Source organism: Aethina tumida, chromosome 1 (assembly GCF_024364675.1).
Source record: "Aethina tumida isolate Nest 87 chromosome 1, icAetTumi1.1, whole genome shotgun sequence".
Classification (NCBI taxonomy): Eukaryota; Metazoa; Arthropoda; class Insecta; order Coleoptera; family Nitidulidae; genus Aethina; species Aethina tumida.
In genome coordinates this window covers 53,034,763-53,054,397 of record NC_065435.1, presented here as the reverse complement: position 1 = coordinate 53,054,397, position 19,635 = coordinate 53,034,763, and the positions used below count along the sequence as shown (strand labels likewise).

The following is a 19,635-nucleotide window of genomic DNA, read 5'->3' as shown; positions in this document are numbered from 1 at the left end:
TGGGAATGGCTAAAGGTAGGATCGCATGAAATCACATATTTGAATAAATTATTTTAGGTAATTTTATTATATGTTATTATTTACTATTTACACTAAAATAAACACTAGAGGTTAACATTATTAATGGCAATTTTAAAGTATTTTATTTAAAGACTAGTTATGTATAATCCATTATTAATTTCGACGTTATAAAAAAATAAAGGATATGATGCCAAATATTAACATAATTTAATATAAAAATAAAAACATTGATTTGTTTCCTTAATTTATATTAATGAAATTATTAATATATGTTTAAAACTTTATACTTTTGTATGTTTTATTGATGAAATGAATCAATTTATTTTTATAAACGAAAAATCACAAAATAATAATGTTTCTCTACTTTTGCTCGCTACTAAGTAAGTAATTGACAGAAGAGAATCAAAATTAGAGGCTGTTTCTTAAGTCTAATTGAGTATAATCTGGTACTATTAATTTGTACATAATTAATATCACAAATTAGTATACGGTATAATTGTAAGTTCGTTTAAGCAAAATTCAACAACTATATATAATATATCAACTGGAATTATAATTGACACTTTACTAATTCTGGTAATGATTAAAGATAATATTGTATGAAAACACATTTTTAAATTACATAAATAGAATTTTGTTACTTACACAGAAATCAAGTACTCTACTAAATGTCTAATGGGTATAATCCAGTACTAATTTCGGCATTATATACAGAATAAATTGATATCAGAAAAAATAATCGTGCATAATAATATGTATCAAAGTAAACTATAGCTTATTAACTGGAATTACAATTCACATACTTCTAATTATGGAGTTGATTAAAATTTGCATTTATATGAAATCATATATATATTTGCATAAGGTACCATAAGTTGTGTTAGGTAATTTTATTAAATTTTATTAGCTACCTATAACTAATGAAATTAAAAACTAATTATCGATTGTCAAATGATAAACAGACGGATAACGTTATAAAACGGAGTTTGGTTAATCTAATAAAAAAATTTAAAATGTTTGTCCAACATAATTTTGATTAGCCAGAGAAATCAAGATTAGATGTTGTTTTTCAAGATTATAATTGCCATTAGAGGTATTATGCTGAAAGTCTAGTTGGGTATAATCCGGTTCTAATTTCGACGTTATTAATAGTGCAATTAAAATTGATGTTGGTGTGTTAAGGGGAACAGATATCTGTCCGTGTGTGGGTCGTAAATTTATGAATGGGGAATGGACATTCAGCGATAAATAGCGAACGGTCGTGGAGGTCAGCGCGTCGCCGACGAAGAGATGAAGAGCAAGCAGAAAGAGGCATCGGTAGCAGCAGCAGCAGAAGGAAGTAAAAGCACCAGCAGCAGCAGAGGAACTTGGAACGAGGAACGAGGAACGGACGAAACAACAAATGCAATGTGTGGCGGCGCCTGTGACGCAACAGTTAAACATCTCCGGGTCGTCGTAAAATACGCTCGTTCGGTAAATAATTAGAGCACGGCGGTGATTGAGTTGGGCGGCCTCACGGTCCGACGGTCCGACGGCCCGACGGCCTCACGCATGTTGGCCTGGCCGGCGACTCGGGCCCGACCGACTACGCCGGGTGACGTAGTCGAGCCACAGACGTTCTACTAGACAGTCACAATGTCGGGAGCATCGATTTCCTACCCCCACCACCAGCACGGAGGGTACTCGGCAACAGCAGACGGCCGATCGAGTCAGTCGAGGGCCGATCTTCGGTCAGTAAAGAGCGCCATGGCTACGTGCTATCCCGCGTACGAACTGACACCTCCACAGAGGACAGTGCCCGTGCAAAAGGACTATTCGAGACCGCTCCACGTGGACTGCAGCGTGGAATACGAACTGCCCAACACGGCCAAGCCGCCGCAGGGCGTCCGCAACGAGCCGCTGCTCATGATCCATCCGTGCTACTTCAGGAAGATCGAGAGCCAGCGGCGAAGTCCCTTCATCAACAATCTTCCTAACAGACCGGCGGCCGCCGTCAAGCGGAGGATGCCCCGCGGCCAGCAGGTGCCCCAACAAGTGCCACAGCAGGCCGCCCAGTATCCCGTTCAGTATTCGGCCGCGACCGACCGACAGCTCTGGGAACCCATGCCTCCCCTAGTGCCAATATCAGCTGCTCAGCCTTACTGCAAGCGCGAACCGCTTGTGTCCGCGTGCGGCACCTACAGCTCATCGGGCAGCGATTCCGGCCACTGGACCGACCCGGACCGGTCGCCGGACCGTCCGGAGGACAAGCACATCCTGTCCGGAAAGTATCGCCAGTATCTGAGGGCGCACAGATTGCATCCGTACATGAGTTCGGCGATACCGCTGGCCTCCACATTCCCTCAGATCCAGCAGGTGTGCTACAACGTGTGATCGCTGTGATATGTTTTTGTCGATTCGCATTGGTCGAGAGCGGAACCCTTTGCCTCATCCGCGGTTTCCGTAACCCTTCTTGTGATAATAGTGTGTAATTTTGTGAAGACGACGTCGCTCGCCGGATTATACTCCGGGCGCAAGCGTCGGGCTCCGGGCGTGGTAGTGATCCTGCTGATACATCAGCTGTGTCTGTCTGTGCAACTGCGACCTATCCTCTGTTCCCCTTGGATTTATTGTTTTCCACCGCAATCCGCCGTCGCCGCCGCCGCCGCTCATCTTCGTCATGTGCCGCCGCAGCCGCCGTCGCCGCCGCCACACCACTGGATTAATACTTGTGAACCACCACCGTCATCCTCTCTGTGCAGTTTATTAGTTATATGCACCCCGTACAGTGAATGTCCTCAGATCTTCGCGACGATTCGTGACCGTCTCCTCCTCAAATAATTCAAATACGGTACTACTCCTTCTGTCTGTATTATCATACACATATTACCTTACCTATCTAAGTATATACATCGTACGTACTACTTATATTACATATTCGAAATCGGCCGGCTAAGTTCAATTTTGACGAACTCCACGCCGGAATGAAAAAAATTGCAAACACCACCCGAAAAATCACTCTCACTACACATACAGTTATCGTAAAAACCCGTTCCTTCGAATTTAAATGCCCGTCAAAATTGAATTAACCCGGTTTCTGCTTAGAAGCAATTAATCAATCACTTGTACAGCTTAAAAAAAACCGGTTATCAAAGTGTAAATGTTTTAACAGCCTCACTGAGTTTGGATATATACGGGTATCATTTCCTTCTTCGGTTTACGACTTTTAAAAAGTAAATATCGCATGTTCGCGTAGAGATAGGATAAAACTTTTAAAGAGAAAAAAAAAATCAACATTTCCCTTTCAACAGCTGTTTCATGTACGCTAGTATAACAGAAGCTTTATATATCCTATGTCTTTCATTAGTATTTAGGTTAGGTATTTGTATAATATACACCAAAAAATGTTAAACTAAAACTAATGTGGCAGAATGAATATTTACGGGTCCTTACTCTTATATAGCTAGTAATTAATAGACAATACATGTCGTGACGTATTTTATACAAAAAATTACAAAAAAAAAATATCTCGATGTAATCTGTAGTTATGGGGAACTCAGCGTTTTCGTCGTATTGATCTAATTAATTAATATAATCTGTTTTACTCGTCGCGTCGCAAAGATCTGAGTTCATTCATTAACATAAAACAAAATGATAAGTAGAAAAAAAAACAGGTTTCTTCAGTTGGTACATTTTTTCCCGAGCTTTTCTATATGCGTACAATTAATTATTATTATTAAACAGTAAATTGATAAACTGACCCTTGTTAACGGAGATCGTAACTTAAACAATACGACTCGCACTTTCTCATAGCTGGTTCCGACACCGCATTGCCTAGATGGACGATATATAGAAAACCTCGAGATTGATCGCAAGTCAGTTTTTATTTACTCTGTCCCGTTCTCATGACTTGGTTTGCCGTCGGTCGAAGCGTTCGTCGCCGTGGAGCTAAGAATCTGTTTTTTCATTTCTTTAATTGTAATGCAGACGCAGACTTGTTTATTTATTTTTATGTTTAATGTGAAAGTAATTTAATATTGTGTGTTATAAAAACGACTGAAAAATTCTAGTTTGTATATGAAAATGGGAGTGTAGATATTTTTTGTTACCTACCGGAATATTTTGTACATTTTAGTTGAATCTAGAGCATTCCAATGTTAACTCAAAGAATTTTTGATAGGGAAAAATTAGTTTCTTTTGGCTCTATCAATAGTGGGACGTTCGAATCGACTGTAGTTTCTTTTGTATTAACTAGTGATAAATATAAATTAGTTTTCAGTCCCACTATTCATAGTTTTATCTTCATTTTGTTTCTGACTTCTGTATAAAATTAGTTGACAATACTACTGTTAAGGTCGCATTTTGTTGATGCCATACATTATTTCAAATACAACAATAGACAGTGTCAAATTTAGCATTTAGTTGAACAACATTTTCGAATCATTTGAAAACTGTATTCCGTATTTTTACAGTATACCAAATAATTTTTTATGTAACTGTGAAATGAAAACTTCGCGGCTCAAACGGGACTTCAGGGTAAACCTCGGAAAAGAACTGAAATATTTTGAAAAATACTTTTTTATGTGGTTCTAGAATTTATTTTTATAAAACTCGAACTCGTGTTATAATCGTTCCAATGTAGTTTCGAGGATATTTGAGCCGTCAAGTTTTTTTTGGCCAAGCACTATAGAGAAAGAAAATAACGAGACCCTTTTCCGATCTATGGCTAATTCTACACCAAAGAAATATCTATCACTGTATATATTAAACTGGAAAATGATTGTTTAGGGGATATATCACTCTAACCAATTGAAAAATGTGAATATGTATAAAATATTGCTATATATATTGTACAGCTAGTCATAGTCAAAATACGCTTATAAAATATGAATAAAACGTGTTACTGTTTTTATAGAATGAACAGTTGTTTTATTTTCAAACCTATGTTAAGGAATTTAATGAAATTCATCCCCAAAGATCGACAAGTGAATTAAGTGTAGAACATCATAAAACCTTAAATTTGTTTGTGAATGTGTTTAGTGACCATCGGTATGGATTCCCCGGGGAGACTGGTCGAGGTAAGGAATTTGGCCTTTAGCATTTCGTTGAAAACTAATATTGTCTTTTCTTTTAGGACTGTGAAACAAATAAATGAACGTCAAATGGAGGAAATGGCTGTCGATAATATTGATATATTGGAACGACACCTACCATCGTTTGATTTGTTTAAATTTATTTATTTATATTTTTATTTCTGACCACCTTTACGTTTTTATTGCTACATTGTAAAATAAATTATAAAAAATAAATATTATTGAGTTTTCTTATAAGGTGATAACAGTTATAAGTGGTGAGGTGTCGATAATTTGTTTGTATGGCCGACACCTACCATTGTTTTGTTTCTGGAAACATTTCATGCCCACGTTGTTTTTCCGCGTTTTTAGCGTGCTACTTTGCGAGATTCAGTGCCAATAAAATGATCAGATAAATATGATATTCTCCTCGCAGATTAATGAGGTAAGTGAATTGTTTTCCTTCGGGGGTAACGAATCGAAACAAACATTTGTTTTCATAATGAAGGAAATGGGTGTCGATAATATGCATAATATGGACGACACGTACCATTATTTGTAAATAACATTGAGGTTCGTTTAATCACCATTAAGGTGAATCATACAAAATGAATTTAAACACTAGGAACGTTCAATCAAGTGAAATTAAACATCACAACCTTAATTATCAGCGGTGTCGATGATATGCGTAATATGGACGACGCCTCAAACATCATTCCTATACGAATTTAAATTATACGCAAAAATATTTTTTATTTAAATTCAGTTCAAGGAACACCATTATCTTTTATTACCACGCTTTACAATTGATAATAATTGACCATTACTTGCAATAATATCAGAAGGATGTGTAGAATTCTGACTTACGAATAATTTATTACCCATATGGAATTAGAGCAAAGTTGTTGAAAAATTCCAGTTACACAAGATAATTCGGTAAACATTTAATTATTAAATGACTATAGTAATTTTATACCTATCTTGCAGACTCATAAATTATCGCCCAAAAATTTATTACGAAAGGAAAACCCAATATTTATACGACAAAACTATAAAAACATATTTAGATAACCAAATTACCGATAGTATCAAACATTTAAAAATATGTTTATTAATTCCGTTCTATATTTGGATACATACTATGAATAAATTCAATAAATTATTTCGGTACATGAATTTCTTCATATTTAAAAATTTAAATTTGTTTCGTCCGCAAATTAATTTTGTTTCATAAACTACCAAAATGTTAATGTAAAATTCGGAAACATAACGAAAAAGCATGACATTAGAACATTAATCTTGTATTTTTGGAACGCCAACCGATTTCACGAGAAAGTCCACGAAAATACTTCTGTATAAATTGGCCAGAATAATCTAATTTATTAATACATAAATAAACGACACCGCAACCATCAAAATGCATAATTAATTACTTACCACCAATATAATTATAATATGTAGGAAAAAAAAAGAAACACAGTTAGTCAATTAGCTTACTTTCAAATTGTCCAAAAATATTTATTATCCGAATAAATATTAATACCTTTAATGTAACTAATTAAGTTTAATGCAAATAGTTTTTGTATCTGTGCACATTTATAATTAATATAAAACTCAATGAGTCTGTATTTTCTTTCGGCATTAATTTTACGTAATTATTCATGATATTATAAAAAAAATCTATTCATTTAAATGTCCAGACGGTCGTTCATGTTAATCCACAACATAAAAATAACTTTAATTTGATTCTTAATTAAGTAAGCTGTCTGAAATGAGAAAGTTTTTATGTGCATTTGTTGTAGATTGACGGTGATAAATTTTTATACGAATAATATTTGTCGGGATAAAGCTTTCGCAATTCTCCGCAATTAATGGCTGATAATCACTTTGATTCTTTTTATTTCGTGTGATGGGTTTTTGCGCCCGAAAATAATTTTGTGCGTTGAATTACCACGGTTTTCCGGCGGTGAGGAACGATCACAGCTGAATAATTAATTTATTACAAAGTCAAATCCCGATTTCCATTTAATGCCGCTTAAGTTACGAAAACAAAAGAATATATTAGCAATGAAATTAGCTTTATTGCTATCGATTAACATATTACACCTAGGTATAATGTCTAATCATAGCCCAAACATTAATAATTTCACATAAAACGTATCTCGATGGAAATAAAATTTAATTATGCGCAATATACTTATCATACGTAAAGAAACGTTTAATTAAAATAGCCGCATAAAAATCAAGAGCCATTTCACAGGTTCACAATAAATACACGTAATTAGTTGCATCCTTTCCAATTTAGAATCGAGTCGAATCTTGTGGGCGGATTCTCAATGAATGGCGATTCGAATAAATTATTGTTGGGAAGTTTTTGCTGAAGTATTCTTGCAAATGTGTTGCTCTAATGAGGTATAAAGCATCGCGATCAATTTTGAGGATCGACGTAGCTTTCATTAAATAGAAAGTTCCTACAAAGGGCAAAGTGATTAGCTGATAAACCCGGACGAAAGTTAAATTTAAAGTGGTAATTAACTTGATATACAAGCGCATTTTGCATTGGCCTTTAGTGACTTCCTTAATTAGAATTATTATTTAAGTAAATATAATTTTCGAGGGAACACTAAACACCAAACATTAAATATGATTTGTGGCGAGTGTTTTCCATGTAACTGTAATTTATTTATTTACACGAAGCTCCTAACTGACAAAATAAATAGTATTGCCCGACCATCGTTTGGCCTGGGTATCAGTGGAAGCAATTTAAATGTTTACGTTGTGAAGTCAGAAATTATCACGTGTTGATTAATAACATGGGAAAGAAAGGCCGCGAGGATTATTGTGTATATATTTTTTTATAGTTATACTTGGATGATTATGCTTTATTGTGTTTACCGCTATTATTTACAATTAGAACATGTAAAACAATTAGTATGAATTAAAAGTAAATTATTGGAAAACAAAGTAGACAAGTTGATTTAATCCATTGCTTCAAAATTACTGAATCATTTATTTTCCTTTAACATATTGGTCAAAATATTAGGCACGTGTTTGCAATTTTAATATTTTATTTTATTATGTCGCTCAAGCGGTGCCGTCACCACAAAACGTTCGGAATAATTTAAAATTCAAAATCGTGGTTGCAGAAAGGCGATTGAAAATATTAAAATAGCAAATTTAAAATATATACAACATTTTAATTTTTTAATAAACAGAATATTAAAATTACATAAAAACTTTTTATTTATTAATAATAATAATATCATGACACAATCTATCTAGTAAAATTTCTTCTGAATCTAACTAAACTTGGTATAAAGTTATTAACATTTGTCAAATTGCTCAGTACCATGGCGTTACTATTAAATATTTTTTCTAAATAGAAAGAATGTTTTTGGTACCTCATTTGAAATGTATTTTTATTCTCGATTCAATACTATTTTGAAGCAATTATTAAAATATAGATAAATCCCGACATGACATATCACGGATTTTGATATAAATATTCCGATATACAGACTGACCCACGCATCCTGTCGAGGCAATGTTTTAATAACAGTTAGTAGAATGAAGTGTAATTAAAATAAAATTTGGACAATTTATACATAGAGGTCGGAAACAATTTTACATCGAATAAAAACCATATAAAAGATTATTAATCTGACTAAATTTTAGTATAAAGTTGACATTTGTCAAATTGCTCATTACTATATGGGCACTTGTAACTATTTTTTTAATAGAAATAATTATTTTTTGATACCTCTTGTGAAATATATTTTTATTTTCGATTCAACACTATATTGCAGCAGTTAAAATATAGATAAATTTCTTTAAACTTAGTTAACATATATTAAGGTATAGATAAATCCCTGTAAACTTCGTTAGTCGATATATATCACGAATTTTGATATAAATATCACGATATACAGAGTGACCTACGTATTCTGTCTAATCAATATTTTAAAAATGGTTAGAAAAATGTATCAGAACGAAACTGAAAGCTGGTGGACTTATACAGTGAAGAAGGAAAAATTAATTTCTAAAGGAACAAGATTTTGCTAAGTTGTTGTTGACATGTGGCAATTTACCTTGTACCATATGGGTTCTGTCAGCAATATTGAAATGGTCGTTTTAAACGTATTTTTATTCTCCATCCAATTCTATTTTGTTGGGTAAGGTAGAATGAGTAGTCACAGAGTTATGAGTAATTCATTTGATATATTAGATTAGATGTATTCAATGTTTATGACCAAAAAAACGATAATCTTACAAAAAATAGATGCTACAGGTCAATATTTACACAACAGATGATAGTTTTAGTATCTCTTATTTCTCAATTTTTGTGCTAATACTGGTTATCATGTAGGTATTTTTATAACTTCACTGTATAATTGAAAATGAAATATTTCCTTGTAAAATTACGACATCAACTTTAGAACATATTTTAAATCAAACAACTTAAACATTAATCCATATGTTTCCTGTAAAATATCCGAGATTATCAAATGAAAAATATCTTAACCACCTTAAAACATTAACCAGGTTGTCAGCTATCCTAGAGACATATAAAAACAAAGACAAAATTTTGTATGACGAATAGGTTATTCTGCGTCTTATATACGGACGGGTAATAAAAATTCTTTGGGTATATACGAAAGATATTGTGCACATGTCACAGCCTAGAAATTCGCAAGATTTATGGGATAAAATGCCGAAAGAAATTCAATATTATTTTAAGGTCATTTTTGGAGTTGGTCGAATATTTAACAAACGCAACCCGTCACTATTGATTGATGGTTTAATTAATTTTAATTATTTACTGTAAAATTTTATTGCAACACATACGAGGCATAGAAAAACGTCACAAATAAACATTTGCTTAAAGAAACAGTCGTTAATTCCTAAAATGAAAGACGACTGTTTTTACTCATCCCGGTGAGAGTTTTTCACAGAACGCATTTCATGTTGGTCCGCTGTCTATTTATCTTAAGTAAATTTATTTTTTTATGACATACACTGTTCGAAACATATAAACACGCTGAAATTTTTATCTAACATCCGAAGATTATAGTTTATATGTCGGATCCGGTTTTCGAGATAAAGTATTTACATGATTGAATCTGTCTTGGATGTTTGACTAAAATTGATAATAGCATTAGCATTATCTATTTACAAGTCCACGTAATCTCATGATTGATGACTGCTATATCCATTGGGGGATATAAAAATCATCTGAACCCACGAAATATAAAGGAGTAATAAAAGTTTTATCATGGCCTGCATTAAGCAGGTAATTTAGATTTAATAACAGTGGATCACTAATAACTTCGTTTCGATGGGAAAAATTTACGCAGAAAATAACAAAAGGCGATTAATGCGCATCGACAATATCGGCTTGCCGATCATTAATTTAAATGTGGTTGTGACATTGTTCTGTTGATTTCTTGTTTTCACTGCGGTTTCCTCTCATTTGTTTTATGTCAACTGGCCATAAACAATTTTCCAAGGACCTCAACGCCACAATGTCCTAAACATATAAATAAATGTTTATTAATACTTCATGAATATAAATGGTTTGCATATTAAATGGATCCGCCCTTCGCTGAAAATATTTTTGTTTCGGCTGAAAGTGTGCGCAGTTTTAATAAAAACTAATGCTACGTTCAAAATTTATGTTCGAGCTTAATGTTATGTATATCAACATAAAATATTGCTCGCCGCTGAATGTTTGTCTGAAATAAACATATTTTTCGTTTTCCGGTGTATTTATTTTAGTGGCCGGGTAAGGTCACGCGTATCAGTAAAAATTCTTGAAAAATGTTTTTAAACGACATTCGCCGCTTATTTAATATCATTTACGAACGTCAATTTATTTATGGGCTTAAATTATCCTTCACAATGTCATATTAAAATGTTATGCGTGTAAGTTTATACAATTTCACGGGTTATTTATTATATCTGGAAGGTGTTAAGATGACTTTTTGTCCGAGACGTGCACATATCCAAGCCAATTGCATGTTCCGTACGATTCTTTAAACGGTGCCTTGAATATAAATGGTGCGTATTAATACTAAAAACCATGCGCAACTTGGAATGTGTCATTTTTAGGAAAACACAAACAAACTTATTAATTATTTACTTACGTTCGCACCGACGTTAAAACATTTCAGGAGCCAATTTATCGAGACTCCCAGGAAACAATTACAATAACCTGGATGTAACAAAACATAAAATAAAAACGCATCAATTACGTTTCATTAATTCGCCCCAATTAGCAGAAAATTAATTGGACATTATTTCCAAGACAAATTTCCGAATGATCAAACGACGTCCAAGTTTTCAAAATTTGTGTTCACTGTTTCTTTCGGTCCCTTCAATTATTTTAACTCCTTGAAGAGCATCAATCCAATTACGCGGGGAGGTTAATGCAGTTGCCGAACAAATTTAGTTTAATTCAGTTGTTCAAATGCTCGCAAAGTTTTGGTGAGTGAACTGGTGCTCGTAAGTTAGTTGACGACCCGACGAGAGATCAGTGTGTTGCCGCTACCCGATCCCCGCGCAACGGTCAACTTTGAACTTTCCCAAAACAATAATTTATAATTAATTCCAAGTTCACACCTAGACATATCCAATCTGCATAAATAACCGATTTGAAGAATTAAGATAGTTATCGACGAACGTGGCGTTGAAATTATCGGGAATCGATTAGATAGATCTTAAGTAAATATTAATGGAAAGGAAATTGTACCCACATTCTTCGATTACTGTAAATTAGAAAACCACCAATGCGAGATTATGAGGAATGCGAGGAAATATCGATAATGACATTCCTCAAGAACAAGTTTTAACAAATATTACATGCTTGTCTTATCCGGTGAAACGTTAGATAAGACGACGTTTTTTTACTAATTGCAGTTACTTTATTTTCTAATTATGTTTTTATGACTAGTTTTAACCATAATTAATCATTATGTTGCTAGTAGAAAATTACGTAAGTGGCTATACTTATTTAATTATTGTTTCAACTCAATTAATATAATCTATAACGATTCTACTAATAATTATTGGTAATTTAAGAAATATTGATCATATTCATTAATATTTTTATCTAGATTGAAAATTAGAAAATGTAGCCACTAATAACAAAATTTTAGTTATTAGTTGTGGAAATTTCATATAAAATAATGAATATACTTTCAAATTAATGTCATGTGTGTCAAAATTTTTCAACTGGTTATAAACATTATTAATTTAATATTGCTTATGCCAATATATTTCTTTAATTCTTTGTTATTATTTCAATGAAAATAAATATAGAAGATACTATAGAATAACCGAAATTTTGAAAAAACATTATTCACATTCTTCTTTAAAATATTATTTATTTATTAGATCTTACTAAAACTATAACAAATATAAAGATAGCTATTATTGTTAATATCCATTTATTTATATTATTTTCTACAATTTGTAATGTTTTAGTTTTATTTTTTTTTTGTATATTCTCTTATTTTTTGACAAAGATGTTTATTAATTTTTCAAAATCATTTCATATATATATTTGCTAGGTTTATTTATTTTTAATGATATTTTGAAAATTAATATATTTATTCTACATATTTCATTAAATATTCTCATTTTATATTATACACTTTTAGTATTAATTGTACAAAAATACGTTTTATAATTCTTTTAATTTTTAACACAGGTCATATGTTTTTTTCTTCAAAGTTATTTTAGGTATTTTTAAACTTATAAAAGACTTTTAATAATGTTTTAAATTTGATTTATATTTTCTATTGTTTCTTAAACTATATATTATAAAGTAGTACAAAAATATACTTTTTATAGATGTAGGTGGTCAAAATTTAGTAGTAACTCAATAATGAAAAAATCTAAATACAATTTTTTTCCAAAAATTTTTCCTGAAGAGAATACAGTCTTTCAAATTTAAATTTCAAAAATTGTTTTTTTTTCATATTTTTCATATTTTAAATCCATAATGATACAGTGGTGTAATTCTGAAGGTTTCTCTTCTTTTTCTCTTGCTTTTTCTGATGAATATTTTTTAAACATAAAACTAAAATCTACTTTACTGTATCATTATTATTTATTATATTGAATATAGGTGATATTTTTGGGTAGGTAAGTTACAAACATAAAACACAATTGAATTAATGTTATGAAAATATGAGAAAAAAACAATATTTGAAATTTGATGGGCTGTATTGGAAAAATAAATAGATTTTCTTTATTACTGGACGTATTCTAACTGATCTGAATTTTTGTTTAATTAACCAAATGGCTAGATTTATTTATTTTCAATAATATCTTAACTTATATTTAAATTTTCCATTATTATTTTTTTTTTGAACATTAATATTTTCATATTTTATATTATATTCTTTACTTTGATTGTAGAAAAAAATGTTAATAATTATATTTAAATTAAATTAGTTAAACCATTTTGTGAGTGTTGTTTTAATTTAATTGTTAACTTTTTTTTAATTTAAATTTAATGCCAAGTTTTATAAAAACCTTTAGTATATAAATGTCTTGCTTACCATAATATATAAAATAATTAATCAAAATATAGATATGCTTTGTGGTTTAGAATTGATTATAGTTTCTACAATAAAAGAAAATGACCGGTAAAAATCTCAAATTTATTAAACTTATCGAAGCTTGATGCTAATCATTTTGAATATTTTAAACAAATTTTCGTAATCGATTCCATGTAACTGAACTTTTTTATTAGTTGATTTAGATCTCAGAAATATAATCAAAACAATTGTATGTAAATTATGGCCATTATACAAGGTGATTATCACTCAATAGATGCCCATAAACCAATTGATTACATTAGAATTGTCTGCCTGAGAAGAAAGGGAAGCATAAAAAATTCCTGAATAAATCAATTAAATTGAATTTATTGTAATTTTTCAGTTACAAATAAGTGGGGATATTTTAAAGCACAAGAATTTCCATTACTTCCCTTGGATACAGACAGATTTTGGCAAACTGGTAATTTCAGCAACACCCACTCGAAACAATTTCAGTGGCCGGAAATGCATGTTTTTCCATTCGGCGTGGCTTAAGGCGCATTTTGGGTAGTGCATTAAAACACAATGCGCCATTTTATCAACGGGTATATTTAGCTGACAAATGTACAAATCCTATTTTACGGTCCCGTTAACATTCTGACTGGAGTTTACTTAATCTTGAATGGCAAATGTTGTGCCTGTTACACATGTTTACCAGACATGATTTCAGCATATGTGGGTCATGCTGGATCCTCGTAATTGTTTTTCTATGTAATTTTAAACTAGTTTGTGCTAATGATGGTGTTGACAAAAAAAAATTAAGCGGCTGCGTCACACCAATAAAGATAAAGTTGCGAATTTGATATTTGAACATTGCGGGTGTCGCGTTGCTTTTGAATAAATAACAATAAAAAAAAACAATGGGGCGTGAAACAAGGATAAAGGAAATGCGTCAGCGGAAAATAACGAAATTAATTTGTTTTATTTAAGGCAAGTCAATTTGAACAACTGGCGTAAGGTTTCCATAAAAAGTTTTGCTCGCTCACACTCCTCCATTCGTTGCGTGCTTTTATTGTTAGTCCTCGTATTTATTATTCCCAATAAAATTTATTGCAGGTATTAATGCTGGGGTTCGACTTATAAGTGACCCACTTATAAAATCATAATTATTATTGTGCGGGGTTCCCATTATCTCGAAATATTTTGAGATTAAGTGAACATATGTCAAATATTATTTCGGGAACAATGTGAATTAAAACTAATCCTGTGGATTATTATAATTTATAACACAATGTTTGTTAAATAAATATCACGAATATTTATTTAAATATCTATTTTATGAACTTGTTGTCTTCAGTCATACAATTAGTTTGAGTCATGTCTTTTTGTGATGTGCCTGTTTTCGAAATAACTACATGTCATTACCAGGAAACCGATTATTTTCATGTGGCAGATGTTGTAGAAGTGTTTGTCATAATTTAATATTTGTTTATTCTTTTCAACCCGAAGGAGTATTTGCTTTTACATAATATTTTCCTATCAACCACACTTCCTGTAACCGTTTTACTTTCTTTGTGACTTAAATAGGACGGCTAACCGCCAATATGAGACTCTTTAGAGTGCGTGACCTCCGACAAAATTAGATACCACAACTCGAAAAAATTTAGAAAACACTGCACATTACGAATATTTAATTGTTGTGACCTTAACCAAAAAACATATGTAAGGTGCACGTAAATGTAAGGTGAATATTTGCAAGTGTCTTTGTTCTCATGTATTTGTGTGTATGTATATATGTTTATCCTTGTTTCAATGGCCATTTAGTGAACCCATTAATTACGTATTCATGTGTAATACATATTTGATGACAAACACAGGAAATGCAAAATACTTTCATTACAGTTAGTAATTTCAAATACATTGAATATTTTAAGATTATGTTTATTTCTGTCAATAACACCATTTATTCAGGGACATAAAATGTTTTGATGTTCCACTGGGAATTTTAAATCAAATTCAAATTAATTTTCTGAACGAAGTGGATTATATTGCAGTAAAAATAAGACATTTTGCGCTTTTAGAGTTCAAAGGATGCTAAAAATATCTTGATATTTTCATTATTTGCATTTCAAAAATAAATAAATGGGTTAAAAGCTTTCAAACTAATTGTAAATATTGAACTAATAAACATAACCTAGTAATAAATATTTATAATTATTTTTTAAATAGTTTTTGGAATGATTTATTTAGTGTATAGTTTTCATAATACGTAAAGTATACTTTTATGTTTGTAATTTATCTTTGTCAGTAGTGTAGGTCTGTAATTATTCACGTCTTGAGTTTAACTAGTTCAAAGGCCTGGGATATTTTAAATCACCTTGGAAAATTAAAATTATGTTTAAAAAAACTTTTCTGTTAAAATTTGTTTAGCAAAAAATATTTTTTTATTTAAATTCTTATTTTACTAATTAATGATTGCATTTAATTGCTTAAAATATTTCATTAAATCTATGAGTGAGAAATATAGATAAAAATCTGAAACAATTTAGTTTACTTTATAATTTTTAGTTTTTGACGTTATTTGAGATATTTTAAATCACCTTAAAAAAATTAAAATAATGTTTGAAATAATTTTTCTGTTTTACAAATAAATATTATGTTTTACTTAAATTACTTTTATTACTTAAAAAATAATTGATATAAAGTGATAAATTTTGATAAAAAACTTAATAATGTTACACTGGAATATTTTTGTTATTAACAATAAAAGTTTTTAATTTAATTTATAGTGTTTTATTTAACCCTTTCTCAGGAAAATGTGTGAAATTAATATTTTGCTCTTTTAAATTATATCATTATATGAATTTTCGTTTTAAAATTATTTCACATAATTTTTTAAATCCGTTTGAAATTTTTAATTAAATACTATATTCTAATTTCTCAAATTCAGTTTTAAAAGCCTGGGACAAATTTTGATAAAAAATTGAAACAATTTTGTTATTTCATTAATTTTATGTTTTAAAATTATTTAACATCATTATTAAAAAACATGTTTGTTCAATCAAAACTACTTTATAATTTTTAGATTAGGCTTTATTTGACCAAAATTTCATAAGTCGGGATATTTAAAATTAAAATAATGTTTGAAATAATTTACACTGAAATATTTTTATTAATTACAATAAAAGTTTTTAATCCAATTTGTACAGTTTTATTCAACCCCTTCTCAGGAATATGTGTGAAATTAAATTTTGAATTTCAAACGTCAAATTTCTCTTTGTGCATATTGGAATTTCGCTCTTTTAAATTAGATCATTACATGAATTGTCGTTTATTTCACATAATATGTGAATACTTGATATTTTTATCAAATACTTCTTTATACTTTCTTAAATTCAATTTCAAAAGCATGAAAAATTATTATAAATCATTTTGGAGAATTAAAATTATTTTTAAAACAACCGTTACTTGTTTTTAAAAAAATATTTTTTTAATTATTCGTTAATAATTGCATCTAATTGTTTATATCCATTACAATAATTAATTTTTTAATATTTCAGTTAAAAATTAACGATAGAAAGTGATAAATTTTGATAAAAAACTTAATAATGTTACAATAAAAATCTAATAAATATAAATCAATAAAAAGGATAATATTTAAATATAAAATTTGATTTTCTAAACTTAAGTTTCTCCTTGTGCATACTGGAATTTTGCTCTCTTAAATTATATCATTATATGATTTTTTTAAATTATTAAACATAATTATCTAAAAACATTTGTTGTTTTCAGTTAAATATTTCTTTATAATTTCTAGTTTCTAGGCGTTATTTGACCTAAATAAAATTTCAAAGGCGTGGGATATTTTAAATCACCTTGGAATATTAAAATTATGTTTAAAATATCTTTACTATTACAAATTTGAGAAAATAAAAGTTATATTTTAAATTTGTAATTAATATTTTTATGTACTAAAAAAGTTTTTCAATATAATTTATTGTATTTCAAATAATCCTTTCTCATGTAAATATATGAAATTGAAATTTTAATTTAAATAAAATTGTTAAATATAATTATCTAAAAACGTTTTTTGTTTTTCCAATAAAATAATTGAGTGCGATTTTAGTTTAGAGGCGTTATTCGACCCGAATTTTATTAAAATCGAGCACGAATTTTATTCAGTAAACAGGTGACCCGGCGAATTAGCATTATAATTGTATTTTCTGAAACATCTGTCCCATATTATCAAAAATTAAGCAATTATATATAATCATGTTTCATAACAGATTAAATTATATTTCGATATATCTATCTGGGTGTAAACCACTAAAAAAACATAAACGATTTAAGAATTTATGCATATATAATAAATATAAGGTGTAGTTCTTAAAGCATTAATAAAAAATTTATATTGAAACATGTTCCATTCCTGTTTTGTGCACGGTTTGAGCGCAATAAAACTCGAAAATTTGGTGTAATTGTACTTGTCGAAATTAAATTTTCCACCATCTGTCGTCTGTGGGCTGCGCTTCAAATGTTCCGGCAATTTTTAATTTAAAAACATCCGACCGCACTTTATGCGATTTGGAAAGGAGCCTCTGGAACGTTTCAGCGGGGGGAGGGTGAAAAGAAGCAAGGCATCAGCAGCAGCAGCAACTTTTATAACATTTTACAGTCATCTCGTCCCCTTTCAACGTGCTCTTCTAATCACTGTTAAATCTTATACCAGCCAAGCGGTAAGTTCCAAAGGGCTTTGGCGGCACACTCTCAAAGCAATACTTCAAAGGCCGCTTTAAATATGACAACGGCTGTACACAACATTAAATATACTTTACTGTATATAAAGTAAATCGCGGGGCAATTAACAGTCGCATGTGAATTTCGATGAAACATATTAGCTTAAGTAATGGAGTTTGATGTTTGCAAGCAACAAAAATTTTATTCAATTATGCACGTCCAGGTATTTGCCGGGTGAGTGGTAATTGACAGAGCACATAAACGACACAAATTGTGTTAAAAGTTTGTTTTGATTCCTTTATTTTGTTTCTGGAATTTACTCTGGAATTATGAAAGGATTGTAAAATGGATTATTTATATGGATCTATTTTTTCATTCTAAATGTGTTACATGAAATTGTATTTACCACATTTAGCTATTTATTTAATGGTAAAGTAAATTATACTAAAATTTCAGCAAACTTTATAAATGCTTTATGTGTCAATATTTTGAATAACTTTAAAATTAAAAAATCCACTAAGGGATGTCTTACTTTAAAGTTTAGTAAATAGCTACAAACTTTGTTGATAAGTAGATGATATTAAGATTCTTAACTTCACGTAAACTAAAGATGTAAATTAAATATTAATATCTCAGTCATAATGAAATTCAACTATTTTTTATTCGTTTTACAAGAACCATTTTAATTTATTGACTTTAATATTAAATAAAACAACAAAGGTAAAATAAATAATAATTTCCTAAAATTAAATATAATATTTATTTTTAAATGTCCTTCATCACATGTCACATATCATTATATTAATTAATTAATATAATTGTTAATATTTATTATGTTATGATGTAGTTTTTTAGGAAAACAAGTTATAATTTCCGAAATGAGTGAATAGTAAAAATACAGTAATAAATAAATTAATTAGTCACCCACTTCATGCACTATTCATTTTAATTAGCCTATTTCATTAAATGTAGTATTTATTTTATTATTAATATATGTACTTGTTATTTGGACATTGAACACAGGAGCAATATTAGTATTTGTACCAGTTAATGTCTCATAATTTTTTTATAGTTTTTTTACCTCAACTTTACACAAAATAAAAAATACTTTTTCAATATAATTTCACACTCAAATATATATTTGGAAAAACTCATAATTATTCGAAATGTTTAAAATGTTATTTATATCCAAATGGCCTTTCGACACAATTGGGTCGACCCACCTCTTATAAATCATAAAAATGGACACACCCTAAAAATAAATTAATTTCTATCAAACCGAT

The 19,635-nt window shown here is 30.0% G+C and overlaps 2 protein-coding genes across 2 annotated transcripts in view; both read left to right on the top strand.

Moving 5' to 3' along the window:
• Positions 1-1,550: 1,550 nt before the first annotated feature.
• On the top strand, positions 1,551-4,921 carry LOC109594913 (uncharacterized). The gene has a single exon (XM_020010183.2). It carries the CDS (start codon positions 1,657-1,659, stop codon positions 2,392-2,394), a length of 738 nt encoding a protein of 245 aa, XP_019865742.2. The 5' UTR covers positions 1,551-1,656; the 3' UTR covers positions 2,395-4,921.
• Positions 4,922-5,380: 459 nt separating this feature from the next.
• LOC109594560 (uncharacterized) overlaps positions 5,381-19,635 on the top strand; it is a 165,126-nt gene continuing 150,871 nt past the window's right edge. Inside the window, exon 1 of the mRNA XM_049961256.1 lies at positions 5,381-5,517. Within this exon, the coding sequence (XP_049817213.1) occupies positions 5,491-5,517 (27 nt within the window). The 5' untranslated portion in view covers positions 5,381-5,490. The remainder of the gene's footprint in view (positions 5,518-19,635) is intronic.